Source organism: Vicugna pacos, chromosome 2 (assembly GCF_048564905.1).
Source record: "Vicugna pacos chromosome 2, VicPac4, whole genome shotgun sequence".
Taxonomy (NCBI): Eukaryota; Metazoa; Chordata; class Mammalia; order Artiodactyla; family Camelidae; genus Vicugna; species Vicugna pacos.
Window position 1 is genome coordinate 118,371,947 of NC_132988.1, and position 24,351 is coordinate 118,396,297.

The following is a 24,351-nucleotide window of genomic DNA, read 5'->3' on the forward strand; positions in this document are numbered from 1 at the left end:
TCCCAGCAGAACTGGCCTTTGAGATCTTCAGACCACTTCTGTTCACCTGTAATGTTACTGTGTCATTATACTGTTCCATTTCAAACCCGGGTGGATTCTATGTTCCTAGGGTATATGCCTCTCTCCATTTTTTAAGATACAGAATTTTAGGGTTATATGTTGCGAATGCGGAGTCTAGGGAATTTGAGCCGCCAGACCACAGCCAGATGACAACCTCTTGACCTTCAATAACTAAAGAGGCAGCCAGGTCCGTCTCTGCGGGGGTGGGGACATTGCCCTGTGGGACTGTCCTGAGAGGGTGGCGGGCAGAGCCGAGCGGTGGGTGAGCCAAGCATTTCAAAGCCCGTGGGCAGTCCTGGGCATCTCAGCCTGGCCCCGAATGTCCTGAACACAAAGAGCCATTGTGCTGGTAGCATCCTTACAGGTGGACGGTATGGAGTGCCTGCAGGGATCAAGTGATGACACGCTTTGCCCTTTGTGGTCCAGAAGAGTGGGGATTATTTTAGAGAGAAAGCCTTAGACTGTGATGGGCTTCACCAGAGGCTGATCGCAGGGGCTGGGCTTCCCCGTCGGCCAGGTGGCTGCATGGTCGGTGCCCCCAGACAGGCTGGTTTCCATTCTGACTCTGGGCCTGCCTCTTTTGTGGCCTCTCTGGGCCTCGTCTGTGTGATGAAGCTGATGGCACAGACCTCGCAGTGGCTGTGAAGACGACAACGATCTTGCATGTACAACACTAGGCACTTAGGAGGTGTCCAAGGGCCTCCTCCGTCTGCAGCATCTTGCCCTGCCCGTCCGTCTGTCTTCCCACCAGCTGCGTCCCCCCCCTGCCCTGGGCCAGCCTCTCTCTGTGTTTGCTTGAACGTCACCATGGAGATCTGAGTTTGATTTAAACAAGACTCAGAGCAGATAGGGATCGAAGGAGGCGCTGACTTAAAAGCTTTCAGGATTTGAGTCGATTCAATAAATAATTCAATTTGAATCAACAGTTTGATGAGGTCAAGCTCCGAGGCCTCGAGGTGCCTGTAACATGCTCTAGGACAGATCTAAGGTGGCTGAGAGGTCACAGGAACTTTGAGGAAATCTCTCAGGGTCTCCAGCCTCCAAGCCTCTTCTTTCTCCATCTTGACTCTGATACCTGGCCTTGCTCAGGGCCTGGCTTCCTCTGTCCCAGTTCCAAGGCCCCTTCTGGTCACTAGAACTGTGTTCTCTGGCTGACTTTCCCTCCTCTCCTCTCTTCCCTGCCCCCTTCCTTCCCTCTCTCCATCACTCTCATCCATCCATTGGTCCATCCTTCCCCTGTCTGCCCATCCGTGCGTCATCCAGCCACCCCATCCTTCCATCCAGGCTCTGTGTTTGAGTGAGCTACAATCAATGACCCCCAAGACCCACAGTTTCCTAGGGAGTACAGATAAGCAAACAGCCCATGTGATGGCACGTGGTCTGCACTGTGACGGGGCCGAGAGAACTGGGGAAGCCTTGGGCAGCCCTACTCTGCAGGAGCACAGGACGTGATAATCGGGGAAGACTTCCTGGAAGAAGAGTCTGCCCTGGTCCTTGGGTGCCACAGCCTCCCTGCTCCTCCAGGGCAGCACTCCCTACACAGTGCCTTCTGTGTTGCTCTGGCCACAGTGGCATCTTTGTGTGCTCCTCCTCGCCCTCCCAAGCATCCCTCCGCCAAGCTCTGCCAGGTCCACGTGTAGCTCGTATCCAGAACCCTTCTGTAACCCGACCGCTGGCCTTGGAAGGTGATGGGAACATCGGCCGTCTCCATCCCAGGAAGGCCTGAGTCCCAGCTCCCGTGTGGTACCCACCTCCAGGGAGCCACTTCCCTGCTGGGCTTACCACGGGCTGTGTGCCGTCTGTGGTTTCCTCCCCACTCTCCTGCATCCTGCTCCTCTGCCCCTATTCCTGCAGGCTGGAAAGGCCATCCCTGAGCTCTAGAAGAGTTCTTAGGGAAAAAGCAGGCAAGGGCAGAAAGCACATGCGTTCCCGGGTTCTTCGGGATGGCCCAGAGCAGCGTGTTGGTTCTGAATTTAGCTTTCTGTTGGTTGGCAGGGGCATCTGATTCCTCTCGCAGCAATGATGACAACCCAGCCCACGCAGGTGACCCTGTATGTTCGGAGCCCACAGCCAGGCCTCCCAATCCGTACCGTCATCTCAGATGCTTTTTTGAGAAGTGGGAGACAGATGCTCAGTGGGGAGGGGCAGCCTGCGAATTTTTAGGGGATGATCTGCTTCTTGGGCTTCCGTGGAGCTAAGAATCATCTATCTTGTGGGTCCTTCTATAGTGTACCCCACCCCCCAACTCCATCTATCTGGCAGGGCCCTCCCCACAAGCCTCTGCACAATCCCCACCCCAGGCCTCAGCAGCAGCCTCCTGAAGCGCCTGTCCCCCATCCCTTGGTGCCCCCTCCCCCGAGCCCTTCAGGACCCCACCCCCACCCTGGCTGAGCCGGGTTCCTCCTCTGGGCTCTCCCAGCCCCTCTCCCCCAGCCCCCTCCCTCCTTATCTCTTCTTGGGATCTGGGTTTCCTGTGATCTCTGTAACTGGCAGAAGCTTTCGACAGACAAGAGCCCAGGGATTTACTGAGCTGAACTGAAATCCACAAGGCACCGCTCATGAATTCAGCAGTAACGGCCTCACGTTTTCTCAAAAGAGGACGCTATATAATGTCATTAAACTTTTTAAAAGTTCTTCTGGACAAGAGTATTACTAAATCCCTCTCCAGAAAATTCTCCCTAAAAAACAAAAACAAACCTTGTTTTTAAAAATTACATGATCTTCATAAAAGTTTTAGAAACTATAAAATAAACGGCACATAAAGCAATGCCCTGTGCTAACCCAGCTCATGCGATTACAAATGCTGTTTGAGACGAATGTTCTCACTAGTCTTTTTAAGATGCAAACATATACGTGTTTTATAAATTTTGAATCCCAGCTTTATTGTATGTATTCAACATCTGCTTACACGCCTACATATTTTCAAAACCACTATTTTCAGTGGCCGTCTAGTATATCCAGCAGAAGGAGGTATTATTTATTTAACCAAATCCTCATTTTTAGACATCTGCGTCATTTCGATTTTTCACTAACATGAAGATGGAAAGAGAGCTGTGGGTTTGGCCTTGTACGTACGTCTGTCCCCGTTTCTGATTATTTTCCTAGGATGGATTTTAAGCGTGGACTTTCTTTCCCGCAAACTGAATTCCAGGGTGCGGGGACTCCCACGTGCACCTGAGTGTGTGGAGGGGTTGCCTCTGAGGCTGTTGCTGAGGGCGCCGAGGGGCGGAGAGGTTAAAGAGCCGTTCGGGCAAGAGGAAGCGGGGCAACCGTCTTGAGGAGATGTGCCCCCTTCCCTGGTGCGAGCTGTGAGGGTCTGCCTGCTGTAGCGCAAATCCCACGAATGGATGGAGGTCTGACCCTGACCGCCCAAGCCCTGCTCACTTACCAGTTGCTTCCTGAGACCCTGCAACGTCTCAGGTATTGCTTTGGCACCAAAGATTCAGAATCCACAGAGCACAGGCACTTGCCAGCCAGGATCTGGCCAACTGGTGGGAGAGCAGAGAATCCAAGGTGGTGCCTGACGGTACGTGTGCTGGGAGTGCTGCTGCGCCACCAGCCTCTGTGCCCCGATGGCCAGACTGAGACTCGGAGGCAGAGTTTTGGGAGAATTAGAAAAGGACAGGTTTGTTGCTTTGCTTGCAGAGGGGACTGAGAGCAGGCTGACACCTCAGAGACTGCGAGTCCACCTTGGGTTTCGTGTCCTGAGGTTTTATAGAAAAACTGGACGGAACAGAAAGGTGGCAGCAATCAGGGCATCGTCCCGGGGGTGTATTCTTCTTAATCTTGATGAATCTACCTGGTGTCGCCGAGACACTCCGGAGGGTCTGTCCAGTCCTCTGAGGCCGTCAGCCTGTGCCCACCGTCCTGGAGCACAGCCTCTGGGCTAAAGGAGAAGCTGCTTTGGGTAAGGAGTGTGTAGCGAGTGGGGAGGGTCATGGGAAGGCTGGCTGCTACTTAGCACAAAAGCAGTTGAACAAGGGAAGCAGAGGTGGGGGTTTGTCAGAGAAAAGAGAAAAACAAATTGCGAGAATTTTAGGTCAGAATGGATCAACAAACAGCATTAGCATCAGGGAAACCGTTTTGTTAGTGTCCTACTCTTTCAGGAGGCACGGCTGAGCCTCAGGGGATGTGGTGCCCAGGCCTACCTCAGGGCACGCTGGGACGGGGTCCCAGAAGAGGGACTTGGGAAATGGGTTCTGAAGGATGAATAGGAGTTCACTAGGTAGAGAAGGGCAGGCGAAGCAGAGGAAGGCCATCTAGACAGTGTGAGCAAGGGGGTGGTGGTGCAGAGGCCGGGCAGGGCCCAGGGATTGGGAGGGCCCAGGGGGAACAGCCGGGCTGGTACGCAGGGTGCAGTGGTTTTCTCATGCTGTTGTAACAAATCACCACAAACCCTGGGCTTAAAATAACACAAACTTATCATACAGTTTTGGAGGGGAGAAGGCTGATATGGGTCCCACTGGTTGAAATGAAGGTGCCAGCAGGGCTGATTCCTTTCCTGAGACGTTAGGGGACGCTCTTTTCCTTGCCTGTTCCAGCTGCCTCCAGCCCTCGGCTCCTTTCCGCTGTCTCTGAAGGCACCAGCGTTGCCTCCCTCTGACCCCTCTATCGTTTCCCATCGCTCTCTCTAACCATAGTCTGGAAAGGTGCTCCCTTTTAAGGACCCATGTGATTTGATTAGGTTCATTTGGATAATCCAAAATAATCTTTCCACCTCAAAGTTCTTTTTTAAAAAAATTTCTAATTTAATTTAATTTAATTTTTTCATTGAAGTACAGTCAGTTTACAATGTGTCCATTTCTGGTGTGCAGCATCATGTTTCAGTCATCCACATACACACACACACATTCTTTTTCATGATAGGTTACTACAAGCTATTGAATATAGTTCCCTGGGCTATCAGAAGAAACTCGTTGTTTATCTATTTTACATATACTAGTTGATATTTGCATATCTTGAACTCACAGTTTATCCCTCCCCACCCACCTGATCCCAAAGGTTTTAACTTAGTCACACTCGCAGTGTCCCTTCTGCCTGTAACACCTGCACAAGCTCTGGGCTTTAGGATGTGGACGGCTCTGGGTTCATCATGCTGTTGACTGCACATGGCGTGAAGGCTTCCGAGGTGATGGCTCTTAGGTTGTCTCTGTCTCCGGTCAGTTGAAGGCCTGGCCGAGGCACCCAGATTAAACACCAGATAATAAGACAGGTTTTCAGAGAATCCAATCCTGTAAACATTTCTTGAGCATCTTCTTCTTCCCAGGCACTTTGTCTGGCCTTAGGATTGGCCACGAATGAGACCAACCTTGTCAGAGAGGAAGGGACTGAAGGAAGGACCAACATCTGTTTAGGAAAAGGTAATTGGACGTTTCAGAGGAGGTGATGGCTGAACTGGGCTTTGAAGGATGAACAGAAGTTTCCCAGGTTGCCAGGCAAGGGAAAGACATTCCAGTCAGAGGAAGCATGCGGTGCAAAAACACGGAGGCATGAACCAGCCTGGCATGGGAGGAATCCTAAGAAATCTGGAGTGGCTAAAATGGGAGGTGGGCAGAGGATGGTGGGAAAACATGCAGGTGAGGGGTTGGACCAAGGACACCTTGGGGCCAGTCCAAGGGCGTTGAACGCTGTCTTACAGGGGGCACTCCGCGTGGGCTTGCGGATTAGAGCAAGCATGTGGCTGCGGCGTTGGGAGGGGACAGCGAGCCGGCTGGGTGCGGGGAGGTGTGGTTGAGTGGTTTAGCAGAACCACGGAGAGGGGCAGGCGCTACTCCACAAGGTGCTTGGACCGCAAAGCCTGATTCCTCCTGCCCTCCAGGAGCCAGCTGAGTGCAAGTCCCCTTCCTCCTGGCTGCTGGGAGGGGCTGAGTCTGGGGTGGGTGGGACCCAGAATGTGCATTCTTTCCCCCCATTTGCATCCCCCCCAGCCTCCCTCCTCCCCCCGAGTCTGAGGAAGAACTGAGCTAGATGTCCTGCCCTGTGCATTAAAGTCACACTCTGTCCTGGAGCTTTATTGCATTTTAATAAAACTCCCTGAGTGGGAAACATAGGAAAAAACTACCTTTGTTTTCTATTATGTAATAAACCCCGCTTGAGTGTGCTTTGAAGGATGGAGCCATAAATCTGTCGACAGGGCGAGCAGCATCCGGGGAACGTGCCGGCGGCCGAGTGGCATCAAGGGACTTCTCCAGGTCTGCCCTTGGTTAGCCGGTGATGCTGGGAACAACCCGCCCCTCCCCCGAGCCCTGGTTTCCTCTTCTACCAGAGGGCGCTGCTGCGTTTGAGTGTGGGATCCTCCAGGTAAAACTTCCCTCGCTCAGGGTCCAGGATGCAGAGCTGTTTCTGTAATGCGATGCATGTTATTTTGTTTGAGGTGAAAACTAATGGTTGTTGTACTGGGGAGAATCGTGGGCACCCTAATTCTGATGTCCCAGCTCTGCCGTTTCTGATTGGCCTTAGGCAAGCACTCGCTGTTTCTAAACCTGTTTGCCCACCTGCAAGATGGATCTGTTTCCTCGCCAGCTCTGCCGAGAGGGGTGGTGTTACTTTGCGGGGAGCCTGCTCTTCCTGGCCACGACCTGGGCATTCACTGTGTCTCCTGAAATCTGCCTGCTCAAGTCAATGGAGTGAGCGTGGGACGGCCCTCCAGCCTCGGGTAGGAGGGGCCCGCAGAGGGTCCCGGGCACGTGGGGAAGGACTGCGGGGAACGGCCCGTCAAGGGGCTTTGGAGCTGGCACATCTGTAGTTGACAGCACAGGCACATGCAGGAATAAGCCAGTGGGAGGTTGGAAGGATCCCGCGCAAGGTTCTGTTTCCAGACTGGTCTCATGTAATCAGACCTGATTCTGAAGCACCTACAGGTACCATTAGCCAGAAGCCCTTACCAACCTAAGACAGTGATACCCCCACCCTTCTCCACATCGCTCCCTCGGCCAGTTTTCCTGAGCACTTACCCCTCCAGGGGCTCTTCTAGACTCTGAGCACTCAGAGTTGAAGGAGACACGCCCTCTGCCCTCACTGGGCTTCTGTTCTAGGGGGAGGTGGCCAGGTGACCAGGAGATGCTGTTCCTCATGGAGGAAGTGTGCAGGGGCACAGAGACAGAGGAGGGCAGTGACACAGATGAGGGGTTAGACTGGCTTCCTGGAGGAAGCGGCATCTGATTGAGACTTCAGGGTGAACTCAAGTGTGTGAACAGCCAGGTGGAGGATTTCAGATGACCCATGAAAAGTCCTGGAATGGGAGACTGGGGAGACTTTGAGAAACAGGGTGGGTGGGGCACTGTGCTCCAGGTGGCGCTTCAAGAGAGGCCAGCAGAGGCCATCGTCTCCACTCTATGGGGGACCTTCTAAAACTGACGTCATGTCTCAAGGAAGTCTAGCGCAGGAATCTGGAGAGCTGAGAGTAGTACCCTCTGCAGGGCAAACCACGGAAGGAATAGGGATGGTGATGTATCGGTTAGCTTTTGCTATAAAACAAATGGCCCTGAAATATAGGGACTTAAAACAACAACCATTCATTTAGCTTATGCTTCTGAGGCTGGACAGTGTGAGTTGGGCGTAGCTTGGGTGGGGCTTCTATCTTCAGCCAGGCTCCCTCGTGCGTCTGTGGTCAGCAGCCGGCCCTCTAGGCATCTCTTCTGCTGGGGCAGAGGGGCTCCTGGACCCCTTGTCCCTCAATTCCACAGAAGGCTGGCCCTGGCTTGTACACATGGCAGCTGGATAGAGGTTTGAGAAAGAATGGAAATAAACAGAGCTACAGGATTGGGCTTGAAACCCACATAGCATCACTTCTGTACATCTTACTGACCAAAGCAGGTATAAGACCAGCTTCTGTTCAAGAGTTCGGGAAATAGTTCCACCCCTTGAATGGTCTTGAGAGGACTATTGCAAAGGGGCAGGCATACAGGGAGGGGGCTAACTGTGGCTTTTTTTTGGCAATGGGGGTGGTGGGGCTCGGTCTGGAGAAGACAAGGTTTAGGGAGGGCATGGTGGCTGTTCCAGACCACCAAGTGCCGTCCTGGGGACCAGGAAGTAGGCAGGGCTGTGGGGTCCAGAGGGCAGAACTAGGAGCTGGGGTTCCATCCAGGGGGGAATTGCTATGGTGGAGATCCCTCACGGGGACAGAGTGGTCTCAGACACTGGGCAGTGGGTATCAGGAAGGATGTGTGAGCCACGTTGAGGAGGAGGTGGCAGGGCCCCAGTGCTTGGGAAACAGTGTCCTCTGAGATCACAGTGCTGAGCATCCTTCAGGAGCTTTGGTGGGATTCAGGAGTAATGTGATCCTGGGGCCTCTTCTGAGACCCCTTCCGTCATACCCCATCAGCTGGATCCCACGTGGGGTGCATGACACCAGTCCAGCTCAAGTGGGTCCGTGGCTGGCCCCCGAGCTGCACGCCCACCGTGGGAGAGGTGGGCAGCCTGCAGATGTTTGCCCTCAGTCCTGCTAGATTTTGCTTCCTCCTTTGACATGGAGCTGTTCCCCAGTTTCCTCGAGATGGGGGACTCTGCCTGCTTTGCTTCTTCCCTGGCGCACACGGTACTGGAAGCTTAAATCTGCCTGGGTCCCTATGTGGGCTGTTGGCGGCAGGCGCACGGCAGGGCTGGGCTCTGGGTTGCGTCAGAGGGAGCAGCCCCCCACCCTGTGCCACTATGTCGCACAAGGAATGCCCATCTCTTTCCCAAGAGGCGCCCTGTCCTCTCAGCTCCTCTGCTGCTCCCACTGACCTGGAGACGGCCTGGGCAGTGATAGGAGCCCAGGTTTCCAGGTCTGAGATGAGTGCCTCCTGGCTCCGTCTTGTTAGCTTTGTGGCCTTGGGAAAGTCACTTCCCCTCTCTGAGCCCAGGTCACACCATCTGTAAAACGGGACCAATGAGGTAATGGAGGGAAGATATGAAGCTCAGAGCCTGGCTCATAGGCAGCGTCAGGAAACACTGGCCATTATGTCATCATCATCCTTCTTTAAGCCACTTTGTTGCCCTTGGTGAAGGCAGTGCAGGGGGATGTCACTGAATCAGGCCTGAGTCTCTTTCTGCAGTGAATGTGGTCTCCAGTGTCTCTCTCCACTGGTCACTGGGGACAAAGGGGTGACTATGCCACAGTCCCGGCTCTTCAGGGATCCAGAGGCTCTGTCCCCGTCTCCGGTGCCCACCCTAGTCCGTGCCACCATCGCCTCTCCCCGGGATGACCGCTGAGGCCTCCCTGCCCTCCCTGTCTGTGCTTTGGCCTCCTCCGGTCCCCTGGGTCTTTGTGAAGGTGAGGTCACGTCCAGAGGCCCCTGCTGCTCTGAGAAGGACATCCAGAGGGCCACGCTCACAGGAGAGGGCCTGGCGCTGGAGGGGTGGGCCCGAGCCTTGTTCCCCCTTGGAGCCACCTTGGCCGCTCACTCCTGGCCCCCAACTTGTGAAAGGAAGGACCAAGTGGGTAGATTCTAACCTGGGTGACACCGCCTTCCATCACTTTTCCTGCCTGTGCCCTCGTTTTGGAGACAGCCCACCGAGTCGTGCAGATTGATCAGACACGCGATCTCTGTTCAGCAAGCCTGAGCCTGACTTCAGCGCCCCGACCAGCTCCAGGCGCCGCACCTTCTCATCTCCGTGAACTGTGCCACCTCTAGCCGACCCTCCCAGACCTGGCAGCCTGGGTCCCCTTCATTTCAGAGCGTCCTGCTCTGGGCCTCCTCAGGCCATGCCCTCCCTAGGGCCAAGGGGCCCAAGGACCAAGGGGATGTGCTTCTCCCAGCGGCTGAAGCCGCTTCTAGGGTGTGGATGCCCCGGCCCATCCTGCAGCCTGGGCAGGCCCCTTCCCTGGCCCTCCTGGCAGGGGGACTGCACTTGAGGCCAGCATGGCTGCCAGGGGATATGGAGGGGACACTGTGGCTGGAGTCCACAGACTTGCATGAGGCCCCTTGTAGTGCAGGGCAGAGCCGGGTGGAAGGAGAATTGGGATGGCCCCAAAAGCCCCCAGCTGTGCTCCTGGCCTGCTGTCTGTTAGGACTAGGATGTATCAGGATTGGGACCACTGCACACCATTTCTCAGACTCTCAGCCTCCTTAATCTCTTGCTCATCAGCAAGCCCTGATGGTTCCTCCTCCAGGATATGCCCCTAACCCGAACCCTCACCCCTCCATCCCCACAGCACCTCCTGCACCACCATCTCCCACCAGGACACCTGCATCAGCCATCGCTCTAGTCTCCCTGCTTCTTCCCTTGCCCGCTTAGGGTCCACCCAGCCACCAAAGTGAACTGTCAGAGAGCAAAGCGGACCCATCATTGCCCCTCTTATGACTGGCCCATGGCTCTCCATCCCACGTGGACGTCCTGCACCCACGGGGATCCCCAGGGAAAGCCTCTCACCTCTCAGATCGCTTCTCCCATGGCTATGCCCACCTTCTCTGCCCCTCCCACCCACTTCCCAGCCTTTGCCTGCCCCATCATCCGTCTCCTGGAAGTCCTTCCCTGGACATAGCAGGCTCCCATTAGTCAGGTGTCAGCTCAGCGCCACGTCCTCAGAGCCACCCCCCCTATCTTAAGTAGCTCCTTCTGTTCGATGCTATTACTCCATGCTCTTTTCTCTGAGTTGCATTTCTCATACTCTCTCAGGGTTTCAGTGCATTATTTGTGATGGTATTATTTTAATGAAATTTCCGTTTCTGAACGTTGGTGTTATTTGTTCAGTGATGGCTAGGCAGCAGCCTCCAGGGGGCAGCAACCTTGCTTGTGTGGTTCACAAGTGCCTAGAACAGTGCTGGGTGCACAGTATGTCCACCATGGGGTTGAAAGACATTCTGTGTGGCTGGTCTGTGAGCTCCTTTGGTGGATGGAGAACAGGTCTGTCCAGGACCAGTGCCCACCCTTACCCAGCGTCTGGCAGAGTCAGTAGTCGGGAGGACAGAGAGGACTGGCAGATATCTCCAGGGCATGGGGCTGCCTTTAGCTTCTTGAATTCAGGAGCCTTGGAAACAGTGCTAAATGCATAACAACCGGCACTCCAGGAGAAAGAAAGAAAAAAAAAACCAACCAACCAAAAAACATCTAATTTGAAGTGCTTGCCAATGTCCGTGGTATAAATTCTCCCACCCTGGCTGATTTCAAGCTTCTAGCAGGAAGTTGCTGAACACAGCCTTGCAAGGAGACATGCACCCTCAGCTCTGGCTAGCTGGTGTGAGCTGGTATAAAGTGGTCAAGCTAGTGGAGCTGTGTGAACTGATGGAGTGGCGTGAGCTGGTGTGAGCTGGTCTGAGCTGGTGCAAACTGGCCAGGCTAGTGGAGGTGGTGTGAACTGGTGTGAGCTGGTATAAGTCGATGTGAGCTGATCGAGCTGGTGTGAGCTGGCCGAGCTGGTGAGAGCTGGTCCAGCTGGTGTGAGCTGGGTGGAACTGGCACCGGTACACTGTTGTCTAGGGAGTTTCTGGAGCCGTCCAGCCTTCTAGGAGTCTGGGTCTACACCTCCTTCACAGGGAGGATGCTTCAGGTCCAGACGGGCAGATGGGATGTTGCTGGCTTTTCCTGGGAACCTTGCCCCTCCCCGGCCCCCAGCCAGTAACCCTGGCACCTCAAGTTTCTCCTGGCCATGTGTGAGGAGGTGGTGGGGGCTACAGTGCTGGACCTGGCCTCTGGTGCCTCTTCTGAACAATGGGATAATAATTGCACCCCTCTTCAGGAAACCCTTGGACAGCAAGAGCCCTGAGGACAGAAAGGATTGGGGAGCTCTGTCTGTGGCCTAGGAGGCCCTGGCCTGAGCACCAGGTGACCTGTGATGTCCCTCTGCCTCTTGGCTTCACTGTCTTTGTTGCCCAGTGTGGGCGCCGAGCCTGCCTTGGCTGTAGAATCCGGGTCTGCACAGGTCTCTGAACTCGTGGGGAATCCGGGGCCCAGAATGATCCAGAAGCTTGCCTGAAGTCATCCAGTGCCCCTCCTTGTGGCTGTCCCCTCCTCCTCACCCCAGCAGGACTGGCTCCCAGCAGCTCCTTGGCCCACAGCCCTGCGGGTAATGGCTTTTCCAAGGAGGGTCTCAGCAGCAGAGGGACCACTACTTCGTCATCCCTAAGGGATGCACACAAACCTTAAGTCAACTCCCACCTGCCCCAGGAAGGTCACCAGCCAGGGTCCATCACACCAGCACCAAAGTCGAGGCATAAGGACCTCAGGCCACACAGCCCCTGTGCCCCCCACCTCCTGGAGGTGCAGGCGCATCTCCAGGGACAGCTGGCGGGGGCGCTCTCTGGCCCTTGGCGGGTGTGGGGTCAGCAGGAGGGCAGAACAGACTCCCTGTCCCTGACCTTGGTCCCCTTGAGCCCAGGAGCCTGGGGGCTGGGGTGCAGGTGAAGGAGGAACCTTGGGCAGAGTGGGGGGAGGGGATTCCACACTTGCCTGTGATCCCCCTCCCCTTTCTTCACTCCTCACCTTTAGTTCAGGTTCTGCTGAACTAAAATCACTGGCAACCAGCACAGCGATGCTAGCGTCTTGTGTTTCCATTTTCGCCAGGTGCCACCATCCCTGTCCCTCGATGGCTGTAGAGCGACCGTGTGGAGTCCCACAGGACTGGCTGCATGGTCTTGGGCAACACACTAGCTTCTCGGTGCCATCCCCGAGATGGTTAAGTAAGACAGCGCTGGCAGGCCCTGCCCCCTTTCTGCTGTCCCGTGTGTCGTAATGCAGCCCCTCCCCTGGGAACGTCAACCTGAGAAACTGGTTCGGAGGTCTGGGAGGTGAAACTTTGCTTCCTCTGCCGTTACTCCCATTGTCCCACATAAACACACAGTCGTCTCTGATCAGGAACCTGACACCAAACCGGTTCCAGTGCCTTCCAGGACTGGGCGAGGAATCAGAAACAGGCCGGACTTCTGAGCACCAGAGAGCTGTCAGGAGGCCCAGGTGCGAAATTCCAGCAGGCGAGTCCCTGCCTGCGAGGTCACGTGCGGGCCTCCGGGCCAGGCCTCGTCTACAGGCATGTTTGGTTTGGCCAGAAGAGGACTTTAAAGTAAGGCAGTTGAGCCGCTAGCATCTAAAAATTTTGAGATCTCCCACAGGCAGCCTGGGGTGCTGACCTCTGGAGGAGTTAGAGGAAGGGGTGGCAGTGGCCGCATCCTCCCGGGACCACAGGTTGCCCCCCGGGAGGGGCCTAGCTTCGGCACTGTCCACGGCCCTCGGGCCCTGGAGTGTTTGTGCTCCAACCCATCTAGTCTGCCCTCTTCCAGTTACTGAAGGGAAACTGAGGCACAGAGGAGGGTGGTCCGTTCCCGGAGAGGCAGGCCTAGAGCCCAGGCCGCCAGTGGGGTGGCCGCTGTCCTTTCTCCGGGGGTCCAGGAGCGGAGAGCGGGCTGGTTTTCAGATGTCGTAGCTCGTTCCCCCTCTGCAGGAGGCGTCTCCCTGCTGCCGCTGGGTTTGGCTGCGGACCTAGGGGGCAGTGGAGGGGCTGAAGCTGGGGGCCAGGGCCCAGTTTATCTCGGGGAGAGCTCTCCAGGCCGAGCCTGCCATTCCCAGTGAGCACGGGCTGGCTCCCGGGGCTGCCAGGCAGCCCCGGGCCCGTGGAGAGCCGGGAGGGCCGTGCGGGCCTTGCCAGCTGGTTTACCGGCAGCTCCGGAAAGAGACTTCCCGCACACACGGCTTACCTGGGGGAGGCCTGCGGGGGTGGGTTACCAAGCATGTGCTTTCAGAGTGTCGTAAGTGCCGCTTTCCGGGGGAAGGTGACGCCTCACAGGGAAGGGAAGATGCCTTCTCCTGTGTCTGTGTCTCCCTCCCTTCCCCTCTCTCCTCTCCCGCGCCCCCACCCCCGCGTCTCCCACAGCCTCCCAGTCAACCTCATCATTTCGACTTAACCCCGCGGGAGGGGTTTGTGAGAGTGGCCAGGACACCTGGCCCACAGACTCTCAGGTCAGCCTGGTGGACACAGGCCCTCAGGGCTCCCTCTGGACGGCCTGCCTGGGGCGGGTTCCAGGGTCCTCTGAGCTGTGGGAACTTGCAGACGGTGGCTGGGCGGGGGCTTGGTGTCACCCGCTCCGTGGGGTAGCACAAGCCTCTGCAGCCGTGTGTGCCCAGCTCCCACCTGGCACTGCGCTTCATCCTCTGACAGATGCCATGGGACTGGTGCCTGTGTCACCACGTTATACTCACGGGGAAAACGAGGCTCAGAATTGTTAAGGAACCTGCCCAAGGTCACACAGCGGCGAGTGGTGGGTGAAGCTGGGCTCAAACGCATCCCTCTGCACAACCTGTGCGCTCTCTGCTCTGCCGTGAGGTCCCCATGACTCCCAGACTGTTCCAGAAGTGGCACGCCATGTTCAATCAGGCCTGGCTCCAGAGCAACGGGGCGACCAGGGCAGCCTTCCTGGTGGGGGGTAGTCATGGAAGCTGGGCTGTCAGGAACAGGCAGGTCTCCACGGTGACAGGAGGGGGGAAGTGGGGCCGTTTCTGGTCTGGCATGACGGACCCTGCTGGCCGCCAGCATGGCCTCGCTACACGGGCGCCTGGGTCTGAAGGGTCCTGGCTGTCCTGAAGTGGGTTCTGGCAGGGTCTGAGTCTCCAGGGTGCTGTTCCAGGCCTCGGTACTGGTGTCGGGGGTACGAAGCACCGCGGGGAGGCCTCTTGGGAAGGGCCTCGTGCGAGAGGCGCTCAGGACCTGGAGGATCCTTGAGTGATCGAAGGCAGCTGTTTGTCACCCCAGCCCTTGCATCAGAGCCAGACCCTAAATGCAATTGAAGCTTAAGCTTGAGGCCTGAACCCCATGGTGGGGCAGTCCTCCACCATGGCCTGTGCCTCAGTTTCCCATCCGTCTCGAAGATTAGCATATTGTGAAACTTCTGGGCTGAGTGTCTGTCACGTCCCTCCCTCACCAGCATTGGAACCACAGTGACCCAAGTTGGGGTGGCCTTCTGTCCTCCGCCCACCACCCCTCCTGAGCTCCTGAGTGCTGGCGATTCGGGGACTGGACTGCCTTTGACAGTGACCATCCTGGTGGGGATGAGGATAGATGCCGCCAGAGGGGCAGGGGCGCCCCCACCCAGGGGCCGCTTGGAGGGCTCTCTGGGGGAAGTGAGTGCCTTCGCACACCGAGGCCCAGACCCGCCGTCAGCCGTGGGCCCTCGGGACGCAGCCCACCTGGCCACGGCCTCCCCCAGGCCGTGGAGGATGTTGTTATTTGCATAGCGTCCCTGAGAAGGCAGCTGGGACTAAGCAGAAGTGATTCACTTTCATTAACTGAAGGCTAGACTGTCCGTATTTTAAACCTGAGGTTGGGTCTGGCCGTGGCTGGGCCTTTTCAGAACCATCTGACCCCATGGAGGCGCTCAGCCCTGGTGGTCCCCGCCCAGACCAGAGGGAGCTTTAGACTGAAGACAGGCATGTAGAGCCAGCGTTTACTGATTCACCTGACAAACACTCATAGGGCCCTGTTCTGAGTGGCTCCGTTGTGGGAGATGAGAACATAGCGGGGACCACTGAGGCAGAATCCCTGCCCACCCCCAGAGTTACGTTGCACAAGGGGAGACGAACCACAGATGAGATAGAGAAGTGAACCCCACAGGTGGTCCCCTGGTGGTAACGGCTAAAGCAGAGGGTGAGCTGGGAGCAGGACTAGGAGGTGCTGGGGGGGGACCCAACCAGACCTGACCTCACGGGGAGGTGACACGGGGACCCTCAGAGAGGACAGACCGGGTGGGGCAGGGCGATGGAGGAAGGCGGGCCCCAAGGGGCAGGCGTGTGGGGCACTTCCTCTGCCAGGGTTGTTTTCGGGGTGGCTGGGGCCATTTCCTAGACAAGGGGACTGAGGCGCAGGGAGGCGCAGGGAGGAGGGCTGGCCTGCTTTTCCCGCCCTGGCTCTGGCAAGTTGGGGCTGGCCCAGCCCTGACTCTGGGCTCTGTACAGACCACTGTGCCGATGTGAGTGTGGGCACAGCCACACACCTGCAAGACACCCTATGCCTAGAGGTCTGGGGGCGATGGTGAAGTACCGAGCATCCATGCTGAGCGAGCGCTTCCCCGATGCTGTCCATCGGCCTGGTGGAGACCTGGGTGGGCTCCCCGCGGCCGGTGTCCCGGCGCCCCGCGTGCTCACTCTCATGGCCTCAGCCGCAGCAATCAGCTCAACTACCCGCTCCCCCAGCTTTCTAATCGAAAAGGAATTTGATGAGGGAAATGATAAGCAAACAGCAGCCGAGAGTGGTTAAGACGCTCACTTGGGGAAAATAAATCAGCCGCATCAGATCTAGGAATTTCAATGCATCTTAGGAGGAAGATATGCAAAAAGAAAACAGTGAAACATATTTTAAGGGGCAGGCTAGAGATGCAGAAAGACACGCTCAGTGGGAGCAGGAGGTTTTAAAATCTCCCCCTCCTTGACCCGGCCCTTCTCATATGTTGTCAGCAGTCCTGCTGAGGATGCATTTAGGAATGGGAAACTGAGGCCCAGGCCGCAGAGTGGTGGAGTCAGGACTTGAACTCCAGCCTCTTGGGTGCAGAGGATGTGGGATCAGGAACACAGGGCCTAGAACCTGCTTCTGCCTGGGCTGGACTCCTGGCTCCATTGCCTACTGGCTGTGTGACCTTGGGCCAATTATTGAACCTCTCTGTTCTTTGTTTCTGCCTCTGTAAATTGGGTGATAATGGTGCCTCCCTCAAGGTGGTTCTGAGGGTGAGAAGTGAAGCCAGGCCGAGCTCTCTCGGGGCTATGCCCCCTAGGGTCACATAGGAAGCCCTTGGTAGGTGAGACCAACATGCACAGTGCATTGGCTGGGCCCATGTGCAGTGGTAGCTCTGAAGTGGGTTGGTGAGGGCAGAAGGTTCCCAGGCCTGGGAGTGGGGTAGGCAGAGAGAAGGGGCATGTGGAGACCCCTCCGTGATCACCTGCCGCAGGTGGATCTGGGCGGGGGGAAGGCGGATGGGATAGCGTCTCAGCTCTGCATGGATGGGTCACCTGTGAGACGTGGTGCTCACCCTACCTGGCCTCGCACAGGCTGACCATGTATGACCAGTGACGTCCCAGGAAGCTGTGAGCTGTCACACAACTGTCAGGTGTTTCCCCAGACAGGCCAGACGAGGGGCCGCAGCTCCATCCAGCCCCAGAGAGGGCGCACGCTGGCAGACTGACAGCCTCTGTGGCTATTCCCAAAGACGTGGTTTGTGCCCAGTCCAACAGTTTGCATATCTGTCGATCACAAGCCATCCGTGTTTTAGAATCTGACACCAGCTGCCTCTCGTGCTCATGTCCAGGCCCTCAGGTGGGTGGTCAACACGACCACCAGCCCTCATCTTGGACAGGGCTGACTGGTGGGCCCAGGCCCAGCCACCAGGCGCCCTCACTGAGGAGTCTCAGGCCAAGCGTACCCGTCTTCCTGGGGCAATGGGCCAGGATAGTTGCCTAAGAGCTCAGGTGTGGCCTCGCAGAAAAGAGCACCCACACAGGTCCCTTTTAACCCAGACCTGGGCACTTCTCTTGTTCCAGACAAATTCATCTGAAGGCGACCGCTGGGCTGAAACACTCCTGTGTACATCCCACAAGTGTTTCAGCACCTACTGTGCGCCATGGCGCCCTGTGCTGGCACGAGGCTCAGCAGGGTTCACACCCCATGGCCATCCCCAAGGGGGTCACGGTGTGCTGCAGAGGCCGATGATAACACTGTGGCATGAGAGGGAACCACAGCGGGTGCCTAAACCAGGCCCAGAGCCTCAGGAAAGCTTCCTGGAGGAGGGGCCTCTTGGGCGAGGCCAGAAAGAGGAGGTGCCGCCACAGCTTGTGGACCAGGACCTCGTGAGAATGAAAACACAGCAAATGCCATTTGGGGAAAGCTTGCCATTTATTCAGTACCTGCACAGCCAGATTTTTCTGGGGACCCCTGTGCTGGGTTCTGTTGGTCCCAGCAGATTGATGGATGCTGGTCTTTTTGGAGGGGAAGAAGCTTGAGGACACCTCCTCAAATAGTCTGTCTCAGCGTCCCCAAGAGACAGGTGTGATCACCCCCATTCTACAGATCAGAAAACCGAGGCTCCGACAGGTGGAGGGGTCTGCTTGTCACTGCCTGGCCGCGTTTGCCTGTGCTGCTCCGTGGCCCAGAAGCCACCCCCGACACCCCGGGCTGGCCCTGTGGGCTCTTTGCCAACACATTTCCCTCTCCTTACTTGGAGCACAGCCCAGGCTTCCCATCTGGGCAGGAGTCTGGGGTATAAGGAGAGAGCCCTGCAGCGGGCAGAGGCATCGGGAGGACTGCTCTGAGCCCAAGAACCCCACGCAGCATGTGGTCAAGGCCCCAGCCTCCTGCCCACGAAGGTCCACAGACACGCCTCATACGCACTTTTGAGGCCACCCTCAGGGCCCCAAGTTGAGCAGCTCTGGCTTGACGGTGGCTGTGGATGAGACCTAGCCATCCCCACCCCAGCTGTTTGACAAGAAGGATGGGCCGCTACCTGCCCTCTGCCCCTTCCACCGCTCACCCCAGCCAGGACCCCCTTAGCCAGGTGAAGAAGGGGCACCAGAGGCCACTGCCAGGCCCCCCACACTGTCCACACCAGCACAGTGATGGAGAGGGGGCTGTTGGCCGGGGGTGGGGGTGGCGCAATCCAAACGTTCAGTCCATCAGAGGCACATGCAAGGGCAGAGCCAGGGGCCAGGGGTCAAGACAGAGCCCTGCTGCTTTGAGCCTCCCTGCTTGGAGCCTCAGTTTCTCATCTGTGGAATGGGGATGGGGACAGCTCCCCCTCGTGGGGCCCCTGCGGGATTCAGGGAGATGAGGGCCTCCCCGGGGTCACTGGCTGGCATCGGGTCTCGGCACGCCGGGGTCACGCGTGTTGCCGGCGTAGAAGGGCTTCTCTTTCCACATGTGGCGCTGGCAGTGCTCCACGGCGCCACACATCTCGGCCGCCTCTGGGCTCCGGCACCAGAAGCTGGGGCCCAAGACGCACTGGTCGGTGCCCAGCAGCACGGTCCTGGGGACGTGGCAGGCGCCCATCTTCATGCACAGGGTCTCAGGGTCCATCACTTCCATGAGGGTCTGGACGAGCACAGGATGGTACTCGGTCACGAAGCGGTTGCACTGCATCACATAGGGCAGCGGCAGGATGCTGCAGCCGCCCTTGAAGGCCCTCAGAATGCCGGACACCGTGCTCTTACGCTCCAGGTTGCGGGCAGACACGCCGAGCAGCCTCTTGCATCCACTGCAGAAGCTGCCCTGGTCCTCCTTGTCCAGCAGGGGGCGCAGCGTGGTTGCCTGGGCCTTGGGGACTGACCGGACCAGCCTGCGTCTGCTGCACAGCCGGATGGCTGTGCACAGCCTTTGCGGGGTGACTGAGGCCAGGAGCTCCATCAGGGAGGGGCTGTAGGCATCCACCAAGGTGATGCACTCCCGGACTATGGGAGTGGGCAGCATTGAGCACACACGCTCCAGGGCTTGGCTGATGAGGGTCTTGGTGCTGTTGTTTTTCAGCCACTGGTCCAGCTTCTGGACCCCTTGCAGACACAGGTCACAGGTCACGCCAGCCGTCATCTGGACCTCGCTCTTCTCCCTTGAAGATGCCAGCTCCAGGGAAGGGACCCCATCCACAGCAGCCACATGAGCCAAGCGGGCCGGTGTCTTAGGTTCCTCACAGAAGCCCCCCTTCCTGCAGATCTCATTCGGTGGGATAAACCTCAGGGTTTGCCCAGTAGAGGCAAAAATCCGGTGGATGTAGTTCTTGCAAAAAAGAGCCAGGCCCTGCCCCAGGGACTCACACTGCTCTTGTGTGGTCACCTCTGCCAAGTTGGACAGATTGGGCCCAACAGCATCCTGGAGCCGGGTGACCAGCTGGACACAATCCTGGCACTCAGGAATCTGCGATGGGTGGAAGCTGAGGGTCCCACTAGCCATGAATGGGGCCACCACCTGGGACGTGTCCTCCTCTGAGAGCGCCCCCGGAGTGGTTGGGTGCCTTTGCAGTGGCTCACAGAGGGTGAGAGCCGCACACACCTGTGCAGGGCCGCTGCTGGGGGCCCCACCGAGCAAGCTTAGAATGGCCAAGCGGTGGACGTCCACCATCTGCTTGCATTTCGTCGAGGACTCCTGGCTGGGCAGCCACTCACAGGTCTTCATCACCAAAGCTAGGACGTCATTCTCCACGGCTTCGGGGTTCAGCCCGTTGCTGGCGGCAGCCGCCACATCCAAGCACACATCACAGGGCAGGGACTTGGTGGCGGGCTGGCTCCAGATGGTGCTACGGCAGTGCTCCACGACCCTGCACCTCGTTGCTGCCTGCAGGTCCTGGCACCACACCGCTGAGCCCTTTGCACACTCTTCGGGGCCAGAGACGGGGCCGGCCAGGGCAGCGCCCAGGACCCCGGGCAGGAGAAGCAGCGCACAGAGCATGCTGCGTGGTCGCTCGGCCGGATCCACTGTGCCTGTCTGCCCGGCTGGCGCTATAAACCCAGCCGTCCCGCCTGGCGCCTGAGCAGCTGCATGGGGTGGCCCCGCCCTCCTGGCACCTCCGCAGCCTGACTCATCACCCTGGTTCCCCATAGCCTGGTGTGGGTCACTTCTACCTGGAAAACCGTTTTCCCATCTTCCTGGGGAAACTCATCCATCTTTCAACGCCCAGCTCAAAGACCCCTTTCTTGGGAGCCCACCTGCCTCCTTCCTGGGCAGCGGCAGCTTCCCCAGGGCTCACTGTCCTGTCCTGACTTGCTCTCCTGGCTGGGTCCCCTCCTAGAATATGAGACTCTTGGAGGGGACTTTGAGTCTCTGAGGGGTACAAAAGGCATTCTGTCCTTTTCATGCCAGAAGATTAAGTGACTTTAACGACTGGTAACCACTGAAGCTGCTATTTTCTGTACTCGGCCTTGAAGTGGCCTGCCTGGCCGGCCCTGTTCCTGGCCCTGGCACTCGCCAGCGGTGCTGTGCGGGGCACCTTTGTGTCTTCATCTGTGATGGGAGCGCCTCCCCGGACAGCCACATGTGGGAAAGCCGGCAGAAAACCGGGTCCTGGGCCCAGTCAGCTTCTTCCTTCAGGAACCGTGGCTGACGGCGGGCTGGTCCACCGTCGATAGAAAGATTGTTTCATTCCCGTGTCACTTGTTATCTCATTATTTTTCTTCCTTAGTCTTTAAAACAATTATCAGGCGGGAGAATCAGCACTGGGCAGATACACACAGGTGTCCTGAGTTGGATCCTGTTTGTGAGATGGAGAGTTCCGGAGCCAGCCTCACCTGTGGCCTGATTTCCACGCGGCTCAGCATGCCTGCTGAGCTCCCCAGGGTGGGCAGGTCAGGAGCCCAAGGGTGTGAGCCCCTTGCATGGTGCCCCCTCTCAGATTCTGGGGCTCTGAGTGTCCAGCGGGGCCACTGCACCCCCAGGTATGTGGGTCAGGCCCTGGGCCCCAGATTGTAGCAGCCTCGGTGGAGAAACAAGACTAGGCTGTTCCGTCCGCCTTTGGGGTCGTGGGCTGGGCTGGGAAGAGCACATGGAAAACGGGATGTGCTGAGCTCTTCACACCACCCCCGGGACTGTGGTTCCTTTGGACCAGAGGAGGGACAGCCTTAGGGATGAGGTGACCCTGGGCACTCAGGTGCGGGGATGGCAGCTGGCTGCTCCTGGGCGCAGAGGTGGAGCTGGGGGCGTGGGTGCCTGGGGAAGGCAGGGCTTGGTTCCTTTCGACACCCTCTTCGTGCACTTGCTTTTCACTCAGCACATTGCCCGAAATTCCAGAGCACCCACTCTCATCCTACGAGGACTGCGGGCACAGGGCTGAGCGAGCAGGAGGCCCTGCCTGAGGCTTGGGCAGGCCTGTGGCAGGCCCCCGCCGGGCGGCCCGGCCCCCTGCTCGGCCCTCAGGACTGCTGCCTTGGTCCTCTCCCCGCGACGCCGCCTGCCCCGGGGGCCCGGGGCGCTCTCCCTGCTGATGAGACATTGAACTGTTTTTTTTTTTTATAAGAAGTATATAAGAGACTTCTCTCTGGGACTTTCTAATTTTTTAATTTTTATTAAAATATTTCATGTAAGCAGGAAAGAGCACAGATTGTAAGTGCTCAGCTCAGTGAAGATTCACAAACTGAGCCAACACCCAGATCCAGACAGAACAGCTGACAATTCTGGGCAGCCCCCCCACCCCCCGCCCCGCGCACCTGCCAGCCGCCCCTGCCCCGCCCCCCACCGTCCCCTGCCCCGCCCCGCCGCCCCTGCCCCAACCCGCTGCCCCAATCAGACTATTTTGGCTTCTTAGGTGCAATATTGTGCCTATGAGATTCGTCTGCGCTGCTTCATTCTCATTTCTGTGTGGAATCCATCAGATGAATTCATTATTTACCTCTCCTACCCGCTGTGGTCATTTGAGTCACGTCTGGGTTGGGGCTAGCGTGGGTGACGCTGCTCTAAACATTTCTATGCATGTCTAGCAACGCACGCGTCTCCCCATCTCTGCTGGGTTTTCTCGGGGAGCAGAATTGTGGGGGTCAGCATGCAGGTGTCCAGTAGACACTGACAGATGGCTTTCCACAGCGGGTGTGCCCGTCCCCCACAGCCCGATGAGCTGGCCTGTGTTTCTGGCATGTGTCCACCATTCTTGGGGCGCTTCTGCACTTAATGGCACAAGACTTGTTCCGGTCTCGTCTGCTGCTTTCCTCGGACCAGCCATGGAGTCAGCCTGCTCGCCAAGGGCAATGGTATTTAGAAACCAAGACCCAGACGCTAGGTGTGCTCATTGTTACTGTGGTGTCATTACATCTAGGCCGTCTCGGTGAACAGAGCAGCGAACACCTTACCTCTTACTGACAGGGGTAAAGGAAGAGAGAGGGAGAGAGGCTGTGTTCACACAGAAGTAGAGAAGTAGACACTCACAGATGTAGAAACAGATCTGCACATACATGTGGACACACGTGCATGTAGCACAGCAACCGTCTGCCATATGTCTTCATAAGACTGTGAGTTCACTTTGATCATTAGATAATGGCAGCTTAGGCAACAGTCTAGTTTTCTCCTTTTCCGTATTTTTAATTCCCTTGCCCAACAGTGAGGAGCTTGGCTCCCATTAACCTTAACATACTCACTCATTTGCTGAACCCTAAAATATAAAAATGTAGTTTCAGAAAATCTAACACCTGCCACTGTGAAAAGTAAAACCTACTAACTAGACTTCTGCATTTGTATACATTTGTCTTTATCCTACTGATAAAATTTACGTGTAGCAAAATGGACACCTTATAACTGTGCAATGCAGTGTTTTCTGACAAATACACCCGTAGAGAGGCAGAAGGCTCCTGTGCCCTGTCCCCATCACCCCTCAGCCAGAGTGAGTGCTTGTCTGGTCTTCCTCACTGTAGATCAGTCTCACCTGTTTCTGAGCAGGCAGCAGTGGAATCGGTGCTGGGCTCTCCCAGGGTCTGCTGCTTTCACTGTCCTTCCGAGAGCCAGCCCTGCCATCCCCGCAGCTCCCGGCACCTCGCCGCTGGGCAGAGTCCCCTGTGCCATCTGCCGCAGTCTCCTTATCACTGTGGCTGGCATCGGGCACTTCCAGTCTGGAGTCGTTTGAGCGCTAATTGCTGCTCTGTACATTCTTGGGACAGAGTGGGCGTCTCTGTTGGGTGGGCACATAGGACAGTACTGCTGGGGGGGCCCTGCAGGCGGAGGTGGCACTGGCGTGGCGGCACGAGGCCGTGTCACCCCAGCAGTGTTGCTCCACATTACCCCGATTTCTCCCCACAGAAAATGCCAGAAATGACACACTGTGTGTCTGCCTACCACCCACCGTTTAACAAAAGGCAGCATTTGCTGTATTTTTTTTTATAAATTCCATTTGTTTAAAAAAAATCTATCTGGAAGTTGTTTATTTTTTCTTCCCAAGTAAAGACAAGTCTGGTCCCAGTGGGATGGGAGGTAGCATTTTGTGGGTGGGACCCTTATGTGGAGCCAGGGTCAGGGAAGGGAAGCAGAGGAGGTGAGGAAGAAGCTGCTGACCCCTTGCTCGGAGGCCCAGCTCGGAGAGGGAGGGAACCAGGAGGATTCTGATTCCACAGAACACAGAAGACACGGCCCATTTCTCAGCACTCTGCCCGGCCCTCAGGCCCGCATTTCACCATCAGTTCCCGAGGCCGCCCTGCTGTGTGGGTGGGAAGGAGCTGCCTGGGTACACGGTGACAGCTGCTCACTCTTCTGTCCACACAGAGTGGCAGGGGCTCCAGCCCGGCAGGGCTCGTGGCCTGCTCTGCACTCTGAGCACAGGCGCGCCAGCTTCTCCGACCTCCTGGCCCTTCCCTTCATCCTGCTGGGCCCTGCCTGGGGCTGATACTGATGCTCTCCCCCAGGGCGGCCCACTGTCCCTCTCTGCCCTCCCTGCCTCTTCT

General features: G+C 57.2%; 2 protein-coding genes and 1 long non-coding RNA gene across 5 annotated transcripts in view; 1 reads left to right on the plus strand and 2 right to left on the minus strand.

The window, feature by feature from the left end:
* SORCS2 (sortilin related VPS10 domain containing receptor 2) overlaps window positions 1-24,351 on the plus strand; it is a 446,054-nt gene that overhangs the window by 179,258 nt on the left and 242,445 nt on the right. The window lies entirely within an intron of this gene.
* On the minus strand, window positions 4,892-9,219 carry LOC116283744 (uncharacterized). Its single transcript, XR_012079102.1, has 3 exons — window positions 8,785-9,219; window positions 6,555-7,775; window positions 4,892-6,402 (listed from the first exon to the last, which is right to left on the minus strand). It is a non-coding gene; the product is annotated as an uncharacterized lncRNA (long non-coding RNA).
* Window positions 17,830-20,449, minus strand: PSAPL1 (prosaposin like 1). Its single transcript, XM_006213061.3, has one exon. The coding sequence runs from the start codon at window positions 20,384-20,386 to the stop codon at window positions 18,794-18,796; it is 1,593 nt and encodes a 530-aa protein (XP_006213123.3). The 5' UTR covers window positions 20,387-20,449; the 3' UTR covers window positions 17,830-18,793.

Bases quoted from the DNA above. Each gene is read 5' to 3' on its own strand.
- PSAPL1 (XM_006213061.3), bottom strand. From the start codon at position 20,386: ATGCTCTGTGCGCTGCTTCTCCTGCCCGGGGTCCTGGGCGCTGCCCTG.